This window comes from Ursus americanus, chromosome 21 (genome assembly GCF_024610735.1).
Source record: "Ursus americanus isolate L20-20 chromosome 21, mUrsAme1.1.p, whole genome shotgun sequence".
Classification (NCBI taxonomy): Eukaryota; Metazoa; Chordata; class Mammalia; order Carnivora; family Ursidae; genus Ursus; species Ursus americanus.
In genome coordinates, this window is record NC_142147.1 from 22,666,041 (window position 1) to 22,689,800 (window position 23,760).

At 51.6% G+C, this 23,760-nt stretch overlaps 1 protein-coding gene across 1 annotated transcript in view; it reads right to left on the bottom strand.

Moving 5' to 3' along the window:
- Window positions 1-353: 353 nt before the first annotated feature.
- RANBP10 (RAN binding protein 10) overlaps window positions 354-23,760 on the bottom strand; it is a 66,369-nt gene continuing 42,962 nt past the window's right edge. Inside the window, exons 4-14 of the mRNA XM_045814878.2 lie at window positions 18,148-18,315; window positions 13,108-13,130; window positions 10,958-11,142; window positions 8,534-8,646; window positions 6,937-7,045; window positions 6,678-6,826; window positions 6,283-6,487; window positions 5,444-5,565; window positions 4,835-4,980; window positions 4,399-4,510; window positions 354-3,954 (exon numbers count right to left, since the gene is read on the bottom strand). Coding sequence (XP_045670834.2) covers window positions 3,824-3,954; window positions 4,399-4,510; window positions 4,835-4,980; window positions 5,444-5,565; window positions 6,283-6,487; window positions 6,678-6,826; window positions 6,937-7,045; window positions 8,534-8,646; window positions 10,958-11,142; window positions 13,108-13,130; window positions 18,148-18,315 — 1,463 coding nt within the window. The 3' untranslated portion in view covers window positions 354-3,823. The remainder of the gene's footprint in view (window positions 3,955-4,398; window positions 4,511-4,834; window positions 4,981-5,443; window positions 5,566-6,282; window positions 6,488-6,677; window positions 6,827-6,936; window positions 7,046-8,533; window positions 8,647-10,957; window positions 11,143-13,107; window positions 13,131-18,147; window positions 18,316-23,760) is intronic.

A 23,760-nucleotide genomic window follows, 5' to 3' on the forward strand; every position in this document is an offset into this window, starting at 1 on the left:
AGCTAACCTCAATAAGCCTCAGAAGCCCTCTGTCCAATGTTTGGGAAGAGTGTATTTGGACCACATTAAAATCTCGTTTTGAAGATAGGAGGGTGTGTGGCCACCTTTTTGAAGGTGAATCTTCTCCCCTTTGTCTCAGGTGAAAGCTGTTTGGGGGGAGAGAATTGATGCCCAAGTACCTATCCTCTTTGGGGTCTCACAAACACCTGAAGTCTTGAGGGTCCCTGAGGGGTACCAGGGGCCTGGGAACTTGAGAGGTGGGCTGAGTAAGAGCCAAACCCTCGGGACAGAGTGAGTCTCAAAAGGGATCCCAACCCCAGAAAGACTCAAAACAGAGACCAGACACTCGTGACTACTCATGGATGTGTATTTTAATAAAAATAATTCTGTCAAAATACAACAGGAGTTTTTTCATCTCTCAAGTACAATTTAATAGGATGTTTTGTGTTAGAATTCTCTCTAAACCCTCCCACGCCCACAAGTTTCATGCTAATGCCAAGTTATCAACTTGCGAGGACAAAGGCAGAACCAGTGTGCACAATGTGGAGGACATCTGTTTCAGCTGTAGTTGCTAATGGAGGAAAACCCTATGCAAAGAGGTGGCACCTGAGGCATCCAGAGTCCATGAACTGGCCACAGGTCCGGTGCACGGGACCAGGTGGTCAAATAGGGCTCTGCTGCCTGGCTGCCACACAGCGTGCATACCTGAGTTGCGAGCAACCAAAGGAACTTTCAGCTCTGACAGTTCTCTGCCTCATCTTCTTTGTGCTTGCTTAAGGGGTAGGAAGGCGCTGGGTGGCTGGGCAGTCCCCCCTTCTCCATCTCTTGGTGTCCCTGTTCTGGCGGCCTACCCCCAGCCACAGATTCATGTGGTTGAGGATCAGAGGTTCTGGCTTTCTTTGCATAGTCTGCCAGCGTCCACTTTGGAAGGAGTGACCATTTGGTGGCACAAGGGGGAAAGGTAAATAGGGAAGGCTGCTCTCCCAGGGCTGGACAACTCAACAGAGCCAGGTCTTCTTCCTGTCCCCTCAGGTCAGGTCCAGCCCTTCACTGGGGCTCCTCCCAGGTGCCTTCCCCACTGTTGGCTCCCGAAAGCAGGCTGGTAGGACTGGGTGTGCATAAGGGGCTCCTCTGGCTGGCAGGCAGCCCTGGACTATCAGCAAGATAGTGGACTCAAGCAGCTTGGTTTTGGTCCTCTCCACGGCTTGTGGGGCAAAGGCTTATGTCCCAAAGGCAAGCTGTCCAACTGGGACAGAGAGCCCCTCTGGAGAGGAACAGAGTAAACAACTTGGACTCAGCTGAAACAGTGAGATAAGGCACAGAAAATGGGGAGGTGGCCATGGGTACTGAGCGCGAGCCAGGAGGACACCCAACCCCAAGCAGCACACAGCTGTCCCAGGCCCTCTCGGGCCCTCTCTCAGACGCTCCACAACTCAAGCCCATGCACCCCTCCCCATCCCTGACACACCCCTGAAGGTACCAGCTGCTCAGACACCGCTGGGGGCCTCAAGAGCCTAAGCCCTCACCCACCATTTAGCTTCAGGACTAAACAATGTTGCACAATGCACAGGGATGAGGTTAGTCCCAGCTCTGCCACTAATTTGCTGTGTGACTTTGGCTAAGTCATTTAATCTCCTGGGCCTGTTTCCTTATCTGTAAAAGGAGAGGACTGGTGGAGTAGGTGTTCTCTGAACCCCATTTCAGCTGCAAAAGCCTCTGGTTTTAATTCCCAATCCTGCTCATCTCTGACCATTTTAACAGCTTAATGTTTCCACCCTCTGGGTTTGGGAGCTAGACATCCCCAGGCTTGCACAGGACAAGTTTCCTTTATAGACATGACAACACCTCCCCAACAGGCCATGGTCTGTGGGGTGCCAGCTGGGGCCCTGGTGGAGACCAAGAAAAAGCAGCAGCCTGTAGGATCATGTCCCAAGGCAGAACTCGGGGAGAGCACAGGGCCAGGGCCCCGACCTCATCACCAGCAACTGGTCCAACTCAATCACTTTTCCTGTCCAGCTGTGGGCCTGTCAGGCAATGAGTATCTCAGGCCATACCACCATCCCTGTGTCCGCTACCAGAGAGCAGGAGCTTACCCCGCCCTTGTTCAGGCAGGGACTAGAAGTTCAATTTCTGGCCTTGCCCCTTTCAAGGGCTGCCTGCGTGCTCCCTCTCACTGTGAAGCAGGTAGGGAAATCCCAGCCACTCCGGGTGCTCCTCTGGGTAGGCCTCCTTCCTTCCTCCTGGGCAGTCAGTCCTCTCCATGGATGGCCTGCCCAAGTCCTAGCAGTCAACTCAGCCCTTCCTCTCCTGATTCCCTGATGGCAGTACCGGGACTGTTTTTGCCCCACCAGCTGTGAGGATCCATCTGAAACAGCTGGTGGGAGGCTTGCAGAGCCCATGAGGTCCCTTCCTCTGGTCAGCAAATACTCATAATAGTCTTTTCTAAGGGTGGCTGGGGCCAAGCTGCAGGGAGCTGCCTGGCACAGCTGCAGTGAAGCCTGGCCTTGTAGGTCAAGAGTTCCATCCACTCCAGCAACTGGCGGCCCAAGAATCTGCCTCCACAAAGTTCTAGCTTCTCAACAGAAAGCATTGATTCCATCAGAGCTGTGCAGAGATGGTGAAGATCCAGGCAGAAAGAAGGCAGCCCCTGTACTCCGGGGCTTCTGTCCTGGAATGGAGAGACATCCTCCCCGCAGCCTGACATACAGCAGCTCTTGGGTCAAAGGCAGGTAGTTTCCAGGCAATCAATTTAGAGTAAATGAATTATTTGGCCATCTTAACGACAAGGGAAGATAGGATGTTGAAAGGGGGAGAAAGGAAGGGGCAAGGCAGGCAGTGAGAGGCAGGGTAGAATGGTAGATAGCGTGCTGGCCAAGGACTCCCTTCTCCCTTGCTTTGCTGTATAGCCTGGGACAACTCATCCCTTCTCTGAAGCCTCAGCCCTGTAGTTCTCTGCTACCTCAGCCCGGTAGTTCTCTCCTCAGCCCAGCCGTCAGGGGCCAAGGGACCCACACCTCTCAGATGCAAAAAACCAACTTAGTCTGACCTGCCCACTAAGTGGCCCCCAACGCCTACTGGGCTTCCCTAGGCTACAGCTGGGCCTGTGGCTCAACAAAGGGGAAGCCTGAAATAAACTTACTGCTTGGCTGAGGTGACAGAGATGATTCTTTTTTAATGAGTTGGACTCAAATAAAAACATATGGTGTCTGGACAGCTTCACCCAAGAGGTGCTGGACCACTAACACTACGATAAATACTGTGTCTTTTTTTAATATATATATTTATATATATAATCTCATTTTTTTTACTTATGAAAATAATAAGCTATCACCAACTTGGATAGGCTTCATCACTAAATTAGCAGAAACCAGCTCAGCACAAGCTCTCCAGAGATAAATACTGGTGGCTCAGTCAGGAGGAAAAAAAAAAGATTAAAAAACCCAACCCCTCCTCAAAATAAAACCCCCCTTTCAAAGTAGAAGGCGCTACATGAAAGTAACCAGCCAATACTGTGTCAGAGGCCGCTGCACGTGAAGGGGAGAGAGACTGAGGGCAGGGGTAGGGGGAGGAAGGAAAGGAAAAAGGAAGGAAGAAAGGAAGGAGAGAAGGAAGGAAGGAAAGGAGGGAGGGAGGGAGGGAAAGGAAAGGAAGGAAAGGAAGAAAGGAAGAAAAGGAAGACAGGAAAGGGAGTGGGGGAGGCCAGGCAGGAGGAATGGACTCTGCCCATGGCTTCCAGGTCCCTGCGCCAGATGCCTATGGAGGGCAGGGCTGCTCCAGCCCTGGGGCTAAGGGAGGGCCAGGCAGGGCCAGCCAGCGTGGTCAGCTAGTGCAAGTAGTCGTCGACTCTGGCAAAGGAGCAAGATCCCAGGCCCGCTCGGGCCATGAGCCGTAGACATTCAGATGCCTGACCCAGGGCGAGCATCAGAGGGGGCTGCTTTGGCAGATTCTGAGACTCTGTGGAGGAGAGACAAGGCCTGGTCACTGCTTTGCCCAGGAGTTGGACTCAGGTCAAAGTTCCCTTGGGAGCAGAAAGTGGGGGCAGTGGACACAGTGGAACACAGTGTTCATGTGTCTCTGTGTATGTCCCAGCCACCAGACTATGGTCCCGTAGCCATGCCAGGTACCTGAGGACCTTAGCTCTCTTCAGAGCCATGGGCTGCCCAGACCCATAGTCATAGGCCAGGGTCTATCATGATCTAGCCAACCAGCTCAGTTGGGCAGAAGGAGGTCAGGATTTAGGTTTGGCCATGGAAGCCCAAGTCCTGTGGGCTACTGGAGAGTGCCCAGGCAGAGCTCACTGCCCTGATCTGGACAAACATCAGCAATTCCTATGGAGAGAGGGGACGGACCACCCCAGGCACTCATGCACCAGCTTCTGTTTTTGTTAGATCCACTTACCTAAAATGGCGCTGTTGAGGGCAGCACACACAGGCTCCCTCTGGATGGGGTCAAGCTGCTGGCCAACTGGGCAGCTCCAGGGATCTGAGTATGCCAGCAGACTAAAGGCATCCTAAGGGACAGGGCATTCTTGAGAAGACTGTGGTACATACCACACACAAACATACCTCCATTGCTCCGGGGGCATATAGGGCCCTGCATGGTGCCCAGTGAGGGCACCGCAAACCCTGAGCATAGCGTCAGGAAGGACTGTGCTCTCCCCAGAGCCTAGAGGGGGTTGCATATATCCTGGAAAGTCCTGTTTCCCATTATGGACTTGACCAGAGCCCACTCTGTCCTGTTGCTGCTGCCCCCAAGGCCCTCCCAGAATCAACCTGCTCCCACCCCCACACCAAATGGGAGCCTCCTCTGTATGAGCACCTGGCTTGTTCTATACCTGCAGCATCTCCGTGTGGGCCAAATTCTTGCCGTACTCCCGGCCCAGCTGCTCACTCAGTGCCTGCAACTCGCGACCAAACAGGATAATCCTTTCTGTGGCAGCCTGGTTGCCCCCACAGAGCTGCCGCCGAGGATGCCCATCATCTGCACCCAGAGCCCAGCAGAGAACAAATCATGAGGGGTAAGGACAGAAGGGGAGGACTGGGGTGGGGACCCCAAAAAGGAGATGGCAAGAAGGACCTTGGGGGCACTGCCAGAGGCAAATTAGGTGGGCCATCCATAGCCGAGGTGCTTTCAGTCCACCTACCACATGATCTAGGAGTCTGGACTCAACTTTCCCTCTTCCCACCCTGTACAGTGCTCATAAGAATGGCCACTCTCACCAACTCTCTCTAGCCTCAGACACAGGGGCCCTGGTCTTGGCAGAAGGCCAGGGGCCTTCCCACTTCAAGCACCCATTCCTGACTAAGGCGGTAGTGGACCAGGTCCATTTAGAGCTTCTCAGGCTGAAAAAGCCTGCCCCTGCCAACCCCCTCCCGGGGAGCAGAAGGCATCTGGACTGAGCCTTTACCACCCATGTGACACCATGCTGGGCCATGGTTCCTACCCATGCTGGACTCATCCGTCTGTAGGTCCTCGTGCTTGTAGGCACCATTGACAATGCGTGTGGATACACTCTCCAGCACACCATTGGGGTAATGCTCTGCTTCCATCTCCATCTCACTGTCACTGTGGAGAAGGGTTGAGGTGGGAGTTGTCCAGGAGGATGTGGTTGGGAGCAGCCTGGTTGGGCCTCCACTCAGGCTTTAGCCACAGGTTGCTGTGGGTAAATCGAGGGACCCTAGGAGCATGAAAGGCTTCCCAGGCTCCAACACTTGGCCCCTACTCTGACCTCAGCTATCCCCAGAGGCCTGTCACCTGATTCTCACTCTTGTCCCAGTGCTGCCTCTGTGGCTCTCCCCTCCCTGGCCTTTGTCTGAGTTGGCACACCCCTTCCACCCATTCCTCCCCCACCCCCAGTGACCAGGGACCCCTGAGAAGTATCTCTAGGCACCAAACTCAGGTCAAACCCTGAGTTATGCCTGGAGGCAGATGAAAGTCACCTGTAGTCTACAGCCTAAAACCTCTACTGCCCAATCTGTCTGACCTCCAGCCACACCCAGTAAAAGCTGCTTCGGTGTAGACCCTAGGGGTTCTGCAAGGCCTGGCAGCATCAGTCAGTGCTTCTTCAGAGAGTCAGGGCTGAGGAAAGTGGCAGCTGGATCACAGGTCAGGCCAGAAGCTGGAGCCAATGCCTGGCCTGGCAGGTCAGCAGCAACTACTCCAGGTACAGACCTGGGATGGAGGTGGGGAGTTAAAGGCGGGGGGTGGCACTCAAAGGACAGGCTGCAGTGAGCCCAGCTGGCACAGAGCAGAAAGGAGGAAGAAGCAGAGCAGGATAGGCACCTGGTCTCCTGGTTACTGGTGCTGCTGTGGGGCTGGGACTTGGTGGAATCTGTTGAGTTGGACTCGGAGTAATTGACGGAGGATGGGGATGAGGAGGACGAGGAGGACGAGGAGGAGGAGGAGGAGCTGGGTGCAGGGTATTTACTGTGGTTCTGTTTGCTCTTCGTGGATGCGACACCATTGCTGCAGCTGGGACTGTCTGCTCCTGGAAACCAGGGAACAGTCAGAAGAGGAGGGGCAGTTTGCCATAATTGGGCCCCAGGAATGACCACAGTGGTCCCTTTCCCTTCCCCCAAATCCAGCAGCGAGCCCTGAGCCCAGCCCAGGGAAGGGCATGTGGGTGGCCTTTCTTCTCCACACCAGTTTTTCCCCGAGCCCTCTGGAGAGTGGCTGACCTGTGTTGTGCATGTGGGAACTACTAGGGCCGTGTCGGGGGCTGAGGCTGGGGGAGCCAGGGTAGCTGTCCTGGGACTTGGGGCTTCGGGAGCTCAAGCTGCGGACCTCACTGTCGGTCCCATTCACCATCTCCACAAATTGTCGGCACCTGCAGAGGGAGCAGAGCGGCAATGCTCTGGGCTTGGTCTGGGCTGTATGCTCCCACCACCAGCTGAGAGGGGCTGGGCTAGGGGGGAGCTGGTGGTGCCCAAAACTTACTTGAGCATGAAGAGCAGGTTAGGATTATGCTCCAGCAGTCCTGGATAGAAGCGCTGTGTGGTCTCAATGGCCTCACCCACACGGCCCTCCAGCACCAGCTTCTGGATCTCTGCAGAGAGCAAGAGTATGGCAGTGAGTGAGGGGCTGCAGACCTTCTTCACAGCCACATGCCTGCACACTACCAGCCCCAAGCATGGACTAGCCAACAGTCAGGTGGGCTGGCTCAGAGTGGCATGTCTGGTTGAGATGCTCACAGAAGAGGCTGAAGAAAGAACCTGGCCTCCCAGCTCCACAAAAGACCCTGGTTTCGCCAAGTGTCAGGAAGTCCTCAAAGAAAAACAGGGGAAAACAGAAGCGGGATTCAGTGCAGAGGCAGCAGAGCAAATGTGGAGGCCTGCTCCTACGGATGTCAGTTGCCAGGGACCTGGGCATGGGGAGAGGTTTTGGCTGTGGGAGCATGATCTGGGGCTGGGCACCCAGGCAGCTTGGTGGCCATAGGGGCTCCTCTTCAGACAGACTTCTCTCCTTTCAGGTCTCACAGTGGGGTGGCAATGGGAACACAATGGTTTCTGGGCCAGGGCCCAAGTCTTGGCAGTCTTCAGGGGCTGCAGCATGCTCCCTACTGGGAGAGGAGGTCATCCTCATCACACTGGCATCTCTGACGTTGACACCTCTCAGGCCATCAGCATCTTGCTCTTGCTCTGGGGCCTGGTGCATCTTGCTGGGAGCGACTTCGGGTCTGAGGCTCTCATTCGTAGATCCCAAGTCTGGGATCCCTTTCCGTCTGTTTGGCTGGGTGTAGCTTCTCTGGGAGACACAGACACATGCACATACACAGAGACGACAGGCTCAGAGAGACGCAAGCAGGCACACACAGACACACACATCCATACACACCCATTCTCCTTCATTCTCCTCTCCTCTTCCTATCTCCTTCCTGGGCTCTGTTTCCTCTTTCCCAACACCCTCCTTCCACAAAAGAGCCCCAAACACACAGTATACAGGCCAGCATGTACACTAGGAAAGTTTCCTTTGGCTCCTTTCTTTGGTTGTCTGCAAAACGCAGGACCAGAGGTGGGCGCAGAGAGCGGTGCTACCACAGCAGCCATTGAGAACCAGCCTTCACCCTGTCTGACTACTTCAGTCCTTTCTCTGGCCAGGAACAGGCAGAACTACTAAAGCTGAGTAAACCGGCAAGGCAGGACATTGGTCTGATAAGATGCAAACACACTCTTCCAGAAGACTATGAACAGGAGGCTGAGTAGAATCCAGGATTTGGAGAAAGGAAACAAGCATGGAGGAGTGGGATCCAGCCATGCCAGGCCCCAGCCTGTGTGGGCCATCAGAGCGTGCAGTAGGGAGGCTGCAATGAGGCATTCATTCCCATGCTGCCAGGCTGTCCATCTTGCCAGTGTTGTCCTGAAGAAGGGACAGAAGCAGAGCCTGGGGCTGGGCTGGGGCTGGGGGCTGGTCTCCTGGTGGTAAGGACCAGAGCTGAATGGACTCCTGACAGGTTACCCAAGGCTGGCATGACCAAAGAGCAGAGTTAGGGACAGGTGAGGGAAGGAGGGAGAGGGGAGAGGAGAATCAACCTTACTTTGTCTGTTCTTTATGGATGCTTGTTCTTCCTGAATCGGGGTTTCAGTCATTCGGGCAAAAGCCGTGGCTGTGGCACAATACCCATGATGCACCAGGTAAGATGAGACCATGCTAGAAGAAAGGAAATGCTCAAGGTGACACTCTAGAACTGCATTTCTCACTGATCACCTGATGGGACAAACTATCTCCCTGTCTGGGCTTCCTTAAACACATCTTGGAGGTGCAAGCTCCACAGAATGAGAATAGAGAGGCTGCAACAAAACAAAAACTTGCCCCAGTGCTCATGCAGTCAGGCTGGGGAGGGGCCAGTCACCACAGCTGTCCCCATAGCTTGTTGGAGGGGCTGCAGTTTCTCTGGAATATGCTGCCCACAAGCGGGCAAGTATGATAACAAAAATATACGCACAGGCACATACCATCTCCTTACAGCAGCGGCTGCCTCCTGTGAGCTGTGGCAAGCCCAGAGACGGCCAACACTCTCTCTGAGGGCTCCCTAGAATGGCAGCCAGCCAAGCGGTCTAGGAGCTGCCCAGACAGAGACAATGTGTGCCCTGTGCGTGCTTTCTAGAGACACAGCAGGTCCTCTGCAGATGGCCCCACGTGCCCGGCATAAGGATTCCAGGTCTGCAGGTGAACCTGGCCCTCAGGAGTGCTGGCTCTAGACGGTGATAGGGAGCTAACCCGTGACCCAAGTCACTCCACAATATGCCACGAGTCAGGGGCCCAAGAAGCCAAGATATAGGCAACCACGTGGCCAACAGGAACACCATCTCTGGGGAATGTCCTGGAGAAGCGCAACACCAAGTCGCCATTGAATAGCACCGGCAGCTGGCTGAGCAGTGGCACAGGCGCGTGTGTGTGCATGCACACACACGGAGAGCGGAAGGGTGAGCCCGCACATCTGACGTGCACAGAAGTGAGTACCTTGGTGTAAACATGTGTCCGACGTCATTACTGTAATTGCCAAACACCAATGTGAAAGGCACGAAGTTCAGCTGTGTGTCCCCTCGTGTTTTAAGGGGTAGGTGGGATGATACATAGAAAGTGCCTAGCACAGTCAATGAAATAAACCTCTGATGATGAAACTATGTATTTATATTATACTCTGGATAATTACAACTATATTATTATAAACACAAGGGCAAACATTTTTGACAAAACATGGTTCAGATGAGTCCACATGCACACCGGATGCCACTAATATGTATAGTCCATCGACTCAGTAATTCCACTTCCTGAAAGGACACCAAGAAAATAACCTTAAATATGAAAAGCTCTTTACTTACAAAAGGGTTGCCTATACAAGCAAAAGAGAGGAAATAACCTGAACCTCCCACCAAGGTGGGTAGGTCTTGGCAAATACTACATATGAACACACACTGGCACACAAATACACACATATAAACACACCGTAAGCTGAGAGTATTGTTCCCTCCCCAACACAGCTGGGGCATCTCCACCTCTCCCCCTGCCTTTCCCAGCAAGCCTGCTTCAGGGACAGGCATTATACTGGCTAGCCCTCCAAGGAAGAGCTTCTCAGTAGCTCTGAGGGCTAAAAACAAAACAGTGCTGCTCTTCCTGAGAAGGGACTGGTCACTTAACCCCCTCTTCAGCCCTCCCCATGGCCTGCCTCCGTATCAATCCTTTAAGAAAAGAAGATAGCACGAAGAACCCAGTGTGCAACCCAACCCCACCTGAGGGACCCTGCTACCTGGGTGCCTTTGCAGGGCAATAATTAGGGCTAGTGGAAGCCCAGCCCTTCTTTGCCCACCCTTGGGAGTCAAGCTAACAAGCCAACCCACACCTCCTGGCAGAGTGGGCACTGGTTATTGCTTCACTCAGGCCTGCAGCTGGCAAGCAGAAGAGAGACCCAAACCTCGCCTCCCTTCAGATTCTCAGCAAGACTGGCTTCCAAGACAGTTTGAAAACGAATCATCCAAGAGCCAAACAGGCTGGCCTCAGGGAGATTCTCTTCCAGCCACCACTGCCATGAATGCATGGGACTCAGATGGATGATGACCCTGAGAGATGACTCAGGCCAGTCACAGCATGATGGGCACTCCCTATGGTGCAAAAAAAGTCCACAGATGAAGAGACCACAGGGCATCCTAGCACATCCTCTGCAAAATGACCTGGGGAAGGAAAACAGCTCTGCTGGTGATATTACATGCAGAGCCTTCCAATCCAGGTGAGGGGGCAAAGGCTTAATTCAGAACAGATCTGGAGAACGGAGCAGAAGCTATCCATTTGACAGGAGGGAAGCAGGAGAGCAGCAGGCAGAGTTACCCTGGGAGTGCTTTCCAGAAGGAATGACTACACAATGGAGTTCATAAGGGTAGCCTGAAGCAGCACAGGGGCCTATAGGAGAGTGAGATCCCTGGGATGGGCCAGGGCTGGGTAAGGGCAGGAGTGGGGCACTCACTTCTGCAGCACCGCCTGCCACTCGCCAAGCCGAGCACTGATGGGGAAGCAGTGCACAGTGCCTTGGACCTTGGCACGCCACTCCCGCATGTAGTCCTCAATGTCAAACAGGAAGGGCTGCTGCCCAAAGTTGGCGTCCACAATCTCCCCGGGTGTCTGCAGGCCTACGGTGGGGTAGAGGTTGGCCTGAGGAGGAGAATGAAATGTCAGTTGGGCCCTGAGGGCAATGGGGCAGCAGGGCCTCGCCTTACCTCTGGTATAGAGAGGGAAGGCGCTGGCTCCTGCAGGCCACTACTCCGGCTTTTGAAAGAATTGCAAGGCTGAAGGAGGCAGGGCTAAGCCACATTCTGCCCACCTCCCTACCAGAGACGCCATTCCCCAAAGCTTAAGGATAGAAAGCAAAAGAAAAGCAAGCCAGGCTCAAAGCAGAGTCTCCTGCCCTCCATCAGAGGCTATGGTGTCCCCCAAAACCCAAGGTCCCCCTTCAGGGCTCAGCCACGGTGCACAGACGTAGACCAGGCTCCACAACCGTACAGGGATGCCCGTAAGGATCTGCTACATGGGTGGATAATGGCTCCTTTCAGAATGATCTAGGACCAAGGATCCCTTTGCCACCAAAAAGGGGATATATGACAGGGCAGGAAGGAATGGGGGTGACATGAAAGGAAGGCAGGGAGGAGGAGAGCATGGCAAAAGGGGGCAGGTAGTTTGGACCCCCAGATGCTGGGAAAGGATAAAGAGAGGCCACTGCCCTTCCTGTCAAAGGCACACTAAGAGGAAGATCTTCTGGCCAGTGAGATTTGGGCATGTTCCTCCATGGGTGATGGGGCTCCCTGCTTTCCATCTATGCCCTGTCATGGCTAACTTTTGCCAGATCACTCCCTCCCTCATTTCTTCCCGTGGCTCCCGCTGCTACCGAACAGTGTCTTGCCGGCCTCCTCCCCATTGTCACTGGGCCCCCAGTCCTCTCTTCTACCTTTCATCCTCAGGCCATGTGTCATTCCTGAGTATCACCTGCCTTTACTGCACGCTGGGTTCAGCCTGCCACATGCTCTGAATCCTCAGACCTCTTGCTTCCTTCCTTTCCCCTCCCAACCTCCATGCCACAGGCAAAGCCCACCCCCTCCAGCAAGCTTTCCCTGTCATTGCCCTCAATGACACTCCCCACCCTGGAGCAGCCATACACGTCCTAGCACTTGGCGACTGCCTACATTCATGTCTGCTTATCTCATGTCACGTCTCCACAACTAGACCATTCCCTAGTGAGGCTCAGAATTCTCCTATCTTCCTCTTTGCCTAGGACCATAGCCCCTCTTCTGGGGCTTCCAGGTAGGACAGAAGGGTTCTGATCTAAAGGTAAGAGTTTCTAACAGGATCCTGGGTGCTACAGTCTGGGCTTCAGAAGTCCACTCAGATCGCAAGGGCATTTCCTAGGGCATCACAGGGGTGCTCAGGATCCCACGGCAACCACCAGAGTCAGCAAACCATTCCTCCTTCCAGAACCCAGCCAGGGCACACTAAGCTAGGTCAGGCTCCCAGCATTCTGGGTGGAGGCCTTGCATGAGACGAGATCTGTGATGACTCATGATAATGAAGGACTGGGGTGCAGAGGATGAGGATGAGCAGTGAACTAAGCCAACAGGAAACCTCACCCTTTTCTAAGAAGAGAAAACCCCACAAAGCTCACCTCTTTGGCTTGGGCATAGCCTGTGGTAGCAGGCCTAGTTCCCTAGGGTAGTGGCCTTCCTTAGGGATCTCTGATGAGTAGCCACCGGGACCAGGATCCCTAACAGTTCAGAACAATCCTCTATACACCCCAGCCCACTGGCTATAAGCCACACAGAACTGGCCCAGACCAGCTGAGCCATGGAGCTGCCCTCATCTCCACCCATACCATCCCCCCAGCTGCCTTTGGAAATGCCACAAATCACTGTCACCTGCTAAGAGTCATGGAGGAAGACCAGGCCTTGCTGCTGGAGAGAGAGGAAGGCCAGGAGGTACCCCTATTGGTACTCCCAAGCTGACAGCACAGCATACATCCCTGTTTGGGGAAAGGGCCAGACTCCACACCCTGCACTTGCAGGTTCCACCATGCTCCATCTCAGTCAGCCCCCAAGAGCCCAGAGGAGGAGACCCAATAACAGTACTTACCGGGAGGTCTGTGAAGGCTATACCTGCAGAGGGAAAGAACAGAAATCAGGCCATTTGGTCTCCTACACCTCTGTGGGACCACAGAGGGTCCATCACAATGGCTGGGGAGGGGCTGGTTACCACATCTCTCCTATGGTATAGGCCAAGCATGTACTAGGGCCTGGTAGGTTTAGACCCTGGCCCTCCCTTTGCTGGGTGGCCTGGCTGGAAGTAAAGCCAAATACTTGAATATTTGTCCACAGCTCTTCCACTCTCAAGGCAATCCTGCTAAGAAGGACTAAACCCAAATAATCTATGCTGAGGCCTCTTCAGGCCTGATTCTTCTTTCGATCCAACATGTATTTATGGAGACTTGCTGTATACGCCAAGCCCTTTTCCAACCATCACCTCATCTGATCTGTATACCAGCTCTGGGGAGCAGGCTTTCTTATCCCCATTTTACAAATGAGGAAAGTAAGCTTCAGAGGTGAAATGATTTACCAACGGTCATAAAACTAGCAGAAGTGGCAGGCCTGGACTCTTCTAGTCTGATGCTCCAACATCATCTCTAGGCTGACAGAGAAGTGGAGAAAGGGAGGGTGGCAACTGCCCATCTCCAGCCCATACCCATTGAAGAGTCTCCAGAGGTTTCAAGTTGACAAATCCTAGATTAACACTGGCCTGTGCACCTTCTGACTCTTCTGCCAAGAGAAGGGGCTGCTTCCAGGTTCCTCAACCTTGAGTTGGAAGTGAGAGTGGAGGAAAGCAGGGCCCCAAATATGTGAGCAGAACACGCATCTCACAATATACACCAGAGCACTCATGTTCTATAGATTGAGAAGCAGCTCATTGAGAAAGGAGACCCTTCCAAGGACCCACAGCCCTCCCATTTTTAAGAAAATTTCTTCTATCTTCTAGAAGCTCCTGAGCTTTTGGATTGGGAAGTTTCCAAGCCACTCCTTAGAGATCCCAGTCTGCTCCCCTAACTCCTACACAGAAGAGAAACTGAAACCCAGCAAGAGAGAAAAATAGGTGAGGGTTTGACAGGTCTCTCAGTGAACCTGGGACCGGAATCCTGTCTGGGAGCCAGCATGTACCATGTGCTTGCTCTGTGCTGGGCCCTGGACTCAGGGCCTCCCAAGGAACTATTTAATCCTTAGAACAACCCTGGAAGGCGTATACCGTCTTGAACAACTAGTTTACTAGTTTACAGATTAAAAAACCAAGGTGCAGGGGCGCCTGGGTGGCACGGTCGTTAAGCATCTGCCTTTGGCTCAGGGCATGATCCCAGCATTCTGGGATTGAGCCCCACATCAGGCTCCTCAGCTAGGAGCCTGCATCTCCCTCTCCCACTCCCCCTGCTTGTGTTCCCTCTCTTGCTGGCTGTCTCTCTCTGTCAAATAAATAAAATCTTTAAACAAACAAACACAAGGTGCAGAGAAACTGTTTACATTCTTTGCCAGGCTATTTTGCTCCTTAGTGAGGGAAGTGCATAAATCCCATGATCTGCCTGCCTGAAGCCACTTCTCAGCCCCACATGCAGAGTAGCAGGCATGGAGCTGGCAGAATGGAAGCTGGAAGCCCCTCTGCATCCATGAGAAGACCTCAGTGTCCACCCTCCAGGTCTGTACAGGAGCTGCCCTTGTGGATCTCAGTGTGGCCAGGCTGCTGCTGCTGCATTACTCCAAGCTCATGGAGAAGACCCACGGGCCCTGGAAGAAGAAGGTCCAGGCTCCATCAGTTATCTACAGTGAGACCTTGGCAACTGACCCAGCCTTTCCAAGCCCATCTGAAATAAGGGGGTAACACTAATCCTGACACTTCAAGAAAGAAAGGAGAAACTGCGATACTCTATAAAAACTGCTTCAAAAACTGTGAAGTCTTGGTACAAGCTCGCTGCAGTTGTGCCACAGGGTGAGGAAACTGCCACACTTCTGGGCAGGGGAAGACCTACCCTGGCTTGCCCAGCTCTACCTCACAATGGCACTTGGGAAGGACAAGGCCTTGAGGTGCTTCCAGGAAGATGAGGAAAGAGGCTACTCCACCCCCTATTGCACCGGACAAGGGCAACACTGCTGCCCCAGCCCTGTAGGTCTCTGGGAGCTTCTGCAAGGCCAATGTAGTGGTGAGATCTGGGAAAAAGGTCAGGCAAAGATCCAGGATGCAAACAGAACATTCAAACCTGCTGATAAAAAGTGCTCTGAGCCAAAGAGACATAGGTCAGGGGTTAATGAGGCCGAGGGTATAAAGCCTGTAAGAGCACAGGGGTGTATAAAAATGCCTCTGCAAATGCATGGACCACTTGTAAGTGAGATATCAGTTTCCTATCTCCATTCATTCACCCATTCATCCTTCCATTAACTATCTGCTAAGATCTCTCAGGAGCCAGGCCCTCAAAGTGCTGCTGGCTCCACGCAACTAAAAATTACACAGACAACTGACCACTGATGCAAGGGCAAGTGCCGTGACAGAGGAACGATGGAGCAAAGCATGGGGGGGGAGGGGTCAGAGGTAGGAAACATCATTCTGCTTCTCTAAAGGGGACAGGGTTAGGGTTCGGGGTCTGAGCAGTGACCGATCCCAGGTGAGATTCTGAAGCACATTATTGATGAGCTGGCTTGTGGAAAGGAAACAGGGTCATTAGAAGATTCACCAAGTAGTCTATCAATTCAAGTTCATTGCCTTTCCTTTAAATTTTGTGATCTAGAAAATGCAGGGGACAGGCCATATACATTTTTCAGTAAGGTCTCAGTAATATCCTTGTGGAGAAGACAGAAAAACAAGTTTCAAACTAACATAACAAAGTGATTCTGAAATAGCTATATTCTGAAGGACTCAGATCTAAGCCTTGTCCTCTTCCAATATTTTTTATCAAGACCTTGGTGAAAACATACATAAACATGTTTATCAAATTTTAGGTCAATACAGTGCTGACAAGGCTATTAAATATTTGAGAAAGAACAAGCAAGATCACAGAAGATCCTGACAGGCTGGAAAAAGAAGCGATATCCTCCTAAATGAGTGAGGTCTTGCATGAGGTCTATAAAATATATGAAATAGGGAAGATAAGAGTTTAAAAACAATGTGAAGGTTTGGGCTGACATTAAGGTGGCTGAGAGCTCCTTATGGACCTAGGGACCTGACTGACAAAGAGCTCAGGGGCTTGGCATGCCCACAGGGCCCAGACGAGGAGATGAAGGTGCAGAGAGGACAGCAGGGTATGCCTCAAACTTCATCCCATGGCAGGTGCTGTGCTCCAGGTAAATGTGGACAACATGCAGGGATGTGATGAGGGCAGGTATCCCAAGCAGAGGGGAAGGACCGAGACTGGGACAGGTGAATGGGGGCGTGGGTGAAGAGTGAGAATCCACAACAGAGGCCCCTGGGACTCTGACAGCAGAAAAAGAGCCAGGAAATAGCTGGAGTCAGAGAGCAAAGTGGGGTGCAAGAAGCCATCTTGAGACCTTGCCCCTAGCTGCCAGCTCACCAGCTGGATGCCAGCAACTACAGCTGGGTGGCTACGGATTTCAAAGGAGGATTTCTCCGGATGCGCACCTGAGTCACCTCCACAGTGTTTATGCCATGCTCTTGGCTGCCCGCTGTGGGCTATGGCAGCTGACTGTCCTGTTGAGGAATGCTGACTCCTGGCCTCTCAGCCCCAGCCACCAGCAAACCCGATTTCCACTCATGTACCCTAATTCAGCCCAGGCTCATCTCATGGCAAACCCACAAAGAAGTCACCTCTGTGGGGAATGACAACCACCTTCTTACTGCCCCTCAAGCCAGGGGATGCAGGCCTCCTAGAAGTTAGGTTCTAAGTAAAATGTCCAATTCCCTTTTCTGGAAAGGCCTGTGGCCAGCCTAGCTGGTAGGGTTCTACCAGATCAGAGACCTCTGCAAACCCAAACAGGCAGGCCCAGCAGTTACACTACCTCAGAGACATTTTGGTCAAGGGCTCCTCTCACTCAAGAGCCAAGTAACAGTCAGCCCCAGTAGGGCAAGGCATCACAATAGCCAACATCTTCTTATCTCCCAGGCTCTTATCCTAAATCTCTCCACATGTACAGGGTTGCTCTTCCAAGAGATCCTTCAGGGCCCCCATCACCCTCCACTGACTGCTGCTCCTCCCGGGGTTCCTGATCCTGGTTAACAGCACCACTATCCAGCCACTTTCCCATCCTCCATTCTTGCTAGTGCACCCCATGTGTCACAAAACCCTGGTGGGCCACCCTGGCCTTTGTCAGGCTTGTTCCCCAAGCCCTGTACCAATCACTACAGCCTCGCCCCAGGCTATCTGCCTCCTCCCCAGGCCCTCACGCCAGTCCCTCCTTTGCAGTTACATCAAAGGACCTTTTTTTTTTTTTTTTTAAAGATCTTATGTATTTATTTGACAGAAAGAGACAGCCAGCGAGAGAGGGAACACAAACAGGGGGAGTGGGAGAGGAAGAAGCAGGCTCCTAGCAGAGAAGCCTGATGTGGGGCTCGATCCCAGAACACTGGGATCACGCCCTGAGCTGAAGGCAGACGCTTAACGACTGCGCAACCCAGGCACCCCTCAGAGGACCTTTTTAAATAGAACTCTGTCCAGGTTGCTATCTGTTAACCAGTGAAAAGACCTGGCCCCATCTGACTCCAGCCTGTCTGTTTACCTCCTATACTACAGCAGACCTCCTGTTGCTCCACAGCAACTAGCATCTTGCATTTGGAAGGGCCAGCCAAAGTCAGGGCCCAGGCCACAATGGCAGGTATGTACTTCTCACCAACGCCAAATCCTGCTCCAACAAGTGTCACACAGGCCAGGGCCATGACCATGACGTTGCTCTTTTCTCAGCACTGACCCTGGGCTTGATAAATGCTGCTAAATGGATGGATTAACAAAGGAACCATCTCTGCTACCTTCCCTTCCCTTTGCAGGACTCCAATGCCTAGAAATGGCTGAAGTTCCCCAGAGCTTGGCAGAGGATCAGTGACACTGCTTTGGCTTTCAAGCATGCCTGTGGGCCTCTCACCAATCAAACTGGCTCCATAGGGCACACCCTCTAAGGTCCCCTAGGCACCCACCAAGGCTGTGGCCATTCTTGGTGTAGAAGCAGGTGCTGTTGATGAGGTTGACACAGCAGCCAATCACGTCTCCCGTGGTGAACGTGGGACCGTAGGGCTGGCCAGTTCCAGAGGAACAGAATGAGTGCCCATCATCACCATGATAACCATAGGAATGTTTATCCCAACCTGTGGAGGAAAAGAAGAGCACAGGTGAGTAGAGCTACTTGAGACAGCCAGAGTCACTGTCTGAGTCTGAGCCCCTCTCCCCAGCCTGCTACCACATCAGTCAGCTGGCTGTGGACAGGGTCTGGCTATGCCAAAGGAGCAATGAGGGCAGCAGATCGCCACACCTGAGTAGGTGAAGCAATCAAGGGGCCCAAGCTGTGGTTAACAAGAACCAAAACCATGAGTGACCTGGAAGGGACCTACCAGAAGGCCATGCGTGCGACAAGGAAGTGGTTAGGGAAAGCATCATGAAGGAGAGGGAGCTTAAACTGACCTTTGAGGGGTTTTTAAACATGTTCTTTAATTGAAGTATAATTTACATGTAATAAGATTCTCCCTTTTTAATTGACAGTTCAACAAGTTTTAACAAATGTTACCACCATGATCAAGATATAGAAATTTCCACTGTTACAATAAGTTCCCTCATGCCTCTTTGAGGTCAGCCCCACTCCATCCACCCCCAGTCCCTGGCAACATGATCTGATTTGTTCCTAAGGTTTCACCTTTTCCAGGATGTTATATAAATGAAATCACAGAATATAGAGCGTCTTGTGTCTGAATTCTTTCACACATTTGAGATCCATCCACATTGTTCAGGTGTACCAGTATTTTGTTTCTTTTTATTGCTGACGTAGTACTCCATTATACGGATATGCCAGAGTTTATATACATTCACTAGCTAATGACATTTGAGTTGTTTCAATTTTTGGCTATTGTGAATAAAGCCAATAAATATTTGCATGCAGGCCTTTGCGTGGACGTATGTTTTCATTTTTTTTGGGTAAATATTTAGAGGTGGTATTGCTGGCTCATAAGATAAGTATATGTTTAACTTGATAACGAACTGCCAAACTGTTTTCCAAAGTGGCTGTACTATTTGCATTCTCACAGCAATGTATAAGGTCCACTTTCTCACCAACATTTGGTATGGTCAGATGTTTGGGGTTTTTTTTCTTTTTCTTTCAGCCATTTTAGTAGGTATCAGTAGTTTTAATGTCATTGCAGCTTTAATTTGCATTTCCCCAATAACCAAGGATCTTTTGAGCATCTTTTCATATACTGAACCATCAATTTATTAGAAAATTATTGAACTATCCAAATCTTTAACCAGGTTTTTTTTTTTAAACCAGGTTTTTAAAAAAGATTTTATTTATTTATGAAAAAACAGGGGGGGGGGCAGAAGGAGAAGCAGAAGCAGACTCCCTGCTGAGCAGGGAACCAGCAGCAGGGCTCAATCCCAGGACCCCGGGATCACAACCTGAGCTGAAGGCAGACGCTTAACCGACTGAGCCACCCAGGAGCCCCTTTAACCAGTTTTAAAAATTGGGTTGTGTATCTTATTAAGCTGTAAGGATTCTAGACATAATTTGAATACAAATCCTTTTATGTGTTTTATAAATATTTTCTCCCAGGTTGTGGTATGTCTTTTCATTTTCTTAACAGTATTTTTTGAAGGTCTGCTGGGATTTTGTTTGGGACTGGTTTGAATCTATAGATCAATTTGGAGAGAACAGATAGCTTAATAATACTGATTATTTATTTCAATTTCTGAACATGGCAAATCTCTCCTTTTATTTAGTTCTTTAATTTCTCTCAACAATGTTTTGACAAATTTATCTCTACTTTTCATGCTATTCTAGGTGTTATTTAAAAATTTTACTTTCCATTTGTTTCTTGGATTTTGGGGTAAGGTGTAGGATCAAGGTTTCTTTTGGAGTGACAAAATGTTCTAAAATTAGATTAAGATGATGGTTGCACAATTGTGAACATGCTAAAAACCACTGATTTGTATACTTTAGATGAGTGGTTTTTATGGCATGTAAATCTTATCTCGATAAAGCTATTAAACATATACACACACATATATTTGACTTTTTATATATTCACCTGGTGTCCTGCAACCTTGTTAAACTCAACAATTAGTTCTGGTAGCATTTATGAAGATTCTTTGGGATTTTTAAATACATTGTCTGAAAATAAAGACAGCTGCATTCTTCCTATCTACTCTGCATGTCTTCTATTTCTTTTTCCTGCCTTACTGCACTGACTAGGGCCTCCAATACAATGCTGAATAGAACTAGTGAGAGCAAAAATAACTTCTGAAGTATACCACAGTTTTATAAAGGGAAAAGAGTGAAAAAGGTCATTCTGGGAAGGTAAAGGCATGAGCACAGATGAGACCAGAGGGTGTGAACTGCAGAGGGGCCTGCCTGCCTGCTTGGCTAAGGAATAGGAGTAGAGCCCACAGAGGGGCGCCTGGGTGGCGCAGTCGGTAAGCGTCTGCCTTTGGCTCAGGGCGTGATCCAGGTGTTCTGGGATCGAGCCCCACATCAGGCTCCTCTGCTAGGAGCCTGCTTCTCCCTCTCCCGCTCCCCCTGCTTGTGTTCCCTCTCTCACTGGCTGTCTCTGTCAAATAAATAAATAAAATCTTTAAAAAAAAAAAAAAGGGAGTAGAGCCCACAGGGCCATGGCAAGCCAGGACAGGCTGGCAAGCAGGTCTACTCCCCAAAGCAGCCCCTTCAAATAACTTTCCCAGCCTCTGCTGCCTCCTTGGGGTCTGAGCAGCATGCCCATATGAACATGCTTAAACACACCCCTCCCTTCCCAAGTGGCATGGGTAGAAGTTCTACCCTGGGAGGGAAGCTCTCTCCAGAAAGGCAGAGTTTAAACATTTTCAGTGTGTGTATATATGTGTGTGGTGGGGGAGGGAGGGGGTAGGGCAAGGGCAGGGGGGTGTGGGCAGGCTGTAAGCAGAGGTATGGGGGTGAGGCAGATGGATGACAAGGACAGTGGTTGACAAGGGAGACAGAGGGCATGACTGGAGAGGTGGAATTGACCAGACCCTGGTGCCCAAACTCTGCCCTGCATTTGGACTGCTGGGCTCAAGGGCAAGTTGCCCCCTCCTAATCACATTAGACATCCCAAGACTTGTGGACCCTGAGCTTTCATGTCTTTTCAGCCAGGAACCCTCTGGTTAAACAAAGCTTCCCCGGAACCCATAGTGGGGAACAGGTCAAAGTTGAATGGCTCTCACTACTGAGTATAGGACCCAGAGACCTGCTGCTCCCCACCCAATAGCTTTCTACCACATCACAAGGAAACTATCTTGAGAACTCCCCAGGGCTGGCTTTAGAAGGCCCAAGGCCTGGAGCCAGGCTCTGTTCCCACCTTTCCCGTTCTCCAGAGACACTGGAACTGCCTGGCTCAGGAGATCAGGTGCTAATCTGAGCATCCACCCAACTTCTAACCCCCTCAGGCCCAGAAGTGGGAGGGGACTTTCCACTGCTGGTGGGTACACAGATCATTTGACCTCAGGGAAGGGCTCTTCTGGGGCACAGCGATGCCCATTCCTGCCCCGGGAGGTAGGCTGATGAGGCTACCATAGGCAATGCCTCTCCTCAGGCCTCCACACAGGAGGCCCTATGGCTCCGCAGCAGTAGCTGCAGCAGCAGCTGCTCCTCTGGTCTACAGAAGCCCACAAATGAAGGGGGTCCAGCTGAACGGCAGTGACGACCAGAGTGACAATCATCCCTCCAGGTCTGGCTCAGATTGTGCTCGGTGGCCTCAGGCCTGCCCACCAGCTTCCCCTGCCTCAGGATCCACAACCACACGTCACACCAGTCACGGCAGTCCTCCCTGGATCCTTCAGATGGACCATGGGCGCTTCCCATAAGCAACACAGTAACTGATCACACTGTGGCAACCGGTGAGAACGCCACAATAACCCTGAGTATTTGGCACAACACGTACTGCCACTTCCACCTCATCAAGAGACTGGGGGCCTTGCTCACCAGCCCACAAAGCTGAGAAATGGCTGAGCTGGGATTTGCACCCAAACCTTCAGATTCCAAAACCCACATCTTTCCTGTCGTGGGTCCTGTCTCATTTGCGGTGGTAAGCACCTGGGCAATAAAACCGTCCCCAAGCCCCTGACCCATCACCAGAATAGAGTGGTTACATGCACTGGTTTTAGGGAGCAGTGGACCTTGGATCTCTGACTTACAGTGAGTCAGGGGGCCTCCAGGCCAGAAATGGGGGAAGGCCCAGGCCCAGGCCTCAGCCCTAGAAGAAGACACAGGCACGGGTGTCTCCTGCCTGAAGGCTGCGGCTGCCGGTCTCTGCTCTCCAGGGTGTCCCCACCTTCCCACCTCACCAGGCAGCCACGGCCAATGGTCCAGAACACACATTTCCACCCAGTGCCCACTGGAAAAGGGCTCCTAAGCAGGAAGTCACACTTTTTGCATACAAAGAACATACATATGATCCAGACAAAAATACAGGAGCACTTTACGTTGGGCCACGGGCCTAAGTTCTCAGAATGGAATTCCCCAGGACAGGCTGTTCTGCTATAGTTCCTTACAGATGCTAGAAACCCAAACTTCTGCTCCAGGGGCGTGGGGTGCCAGGGACAGAGGTGTGGCTCTCCTCAATGCTGTGTGAACAGCAAAGCTTTCCCTAAAGCCAAGCCCACCACTCACCACCTCCTGAGGCCATGTGGTTGTTGGGGGAACAGAGGAAAGCCACTGCCCATTGTAGCCCTCCCCAAAGAATCCTTAGGGAGAGCAGCTTGCTGTCCTATGGGCCCTCTCGGACCTATGCCCACAGCTGTTGATGCCTATTGGGTCCTCCCTTTGTGCCAGTGCATCATGATCCAACCCTAACTCTTGCCCCCTGAAGTTTTCCATAACATTATTTGGTCCCTCCCAGCATACTGCTCACATCCCTGATCAATTCTGATTCCTACTGACCCTTTCAAGTCACCAGTCACTGTCCCTGGGAATGCCCCTGTCTATCCTCTGGCCAAGACAGGATCTCCTTGGGGCAGGGGCCATATGATCTCATCACCAGTTCCTCCAGGCCAGCAAGTCAGGAATCTGAGAGGTGGTACACATATGTGTGTACACACACACACACACACACACACACACACACACACCTGTGTGTTCATGTGCAATGATCAGTCCTAGTCCATTTTTCTCTCACACAAGGATGACCCTGCAGGGCAGATTTTGTATGCAGATTTTACTGTCTAGAAGGTAGAAAACTTGAACTAGAAGATTTTCTTTGTTTTAGCTTTCTCAGACCGAAGCAGTAGGTACTCTAGAAATTCTAATAAAAATGTGGCCATTTGGAGGCGCCTGGGTGGCTCAGCTGGCTGAGCATCTGACTCTTGATTTCTGGTTTCAGCTGGAGTCATGATCTCAGGGTCATGAGATCAAGCTCCAAGTTGGCCTCCACAATCAGAAGGGAGTCTGCTTGGGATTCTCTCCCTCTCCCTCCCCCTTTGCCCCTCCCTTCCATGCACTCTCTCTCTAAAATAAGTAAATATATCTTTTTTTTTTAATGTGGTCATTTGATTTATCAAAAGTAGTGAAATCACCCAGAACTATTTCCTTAATGGTTAAG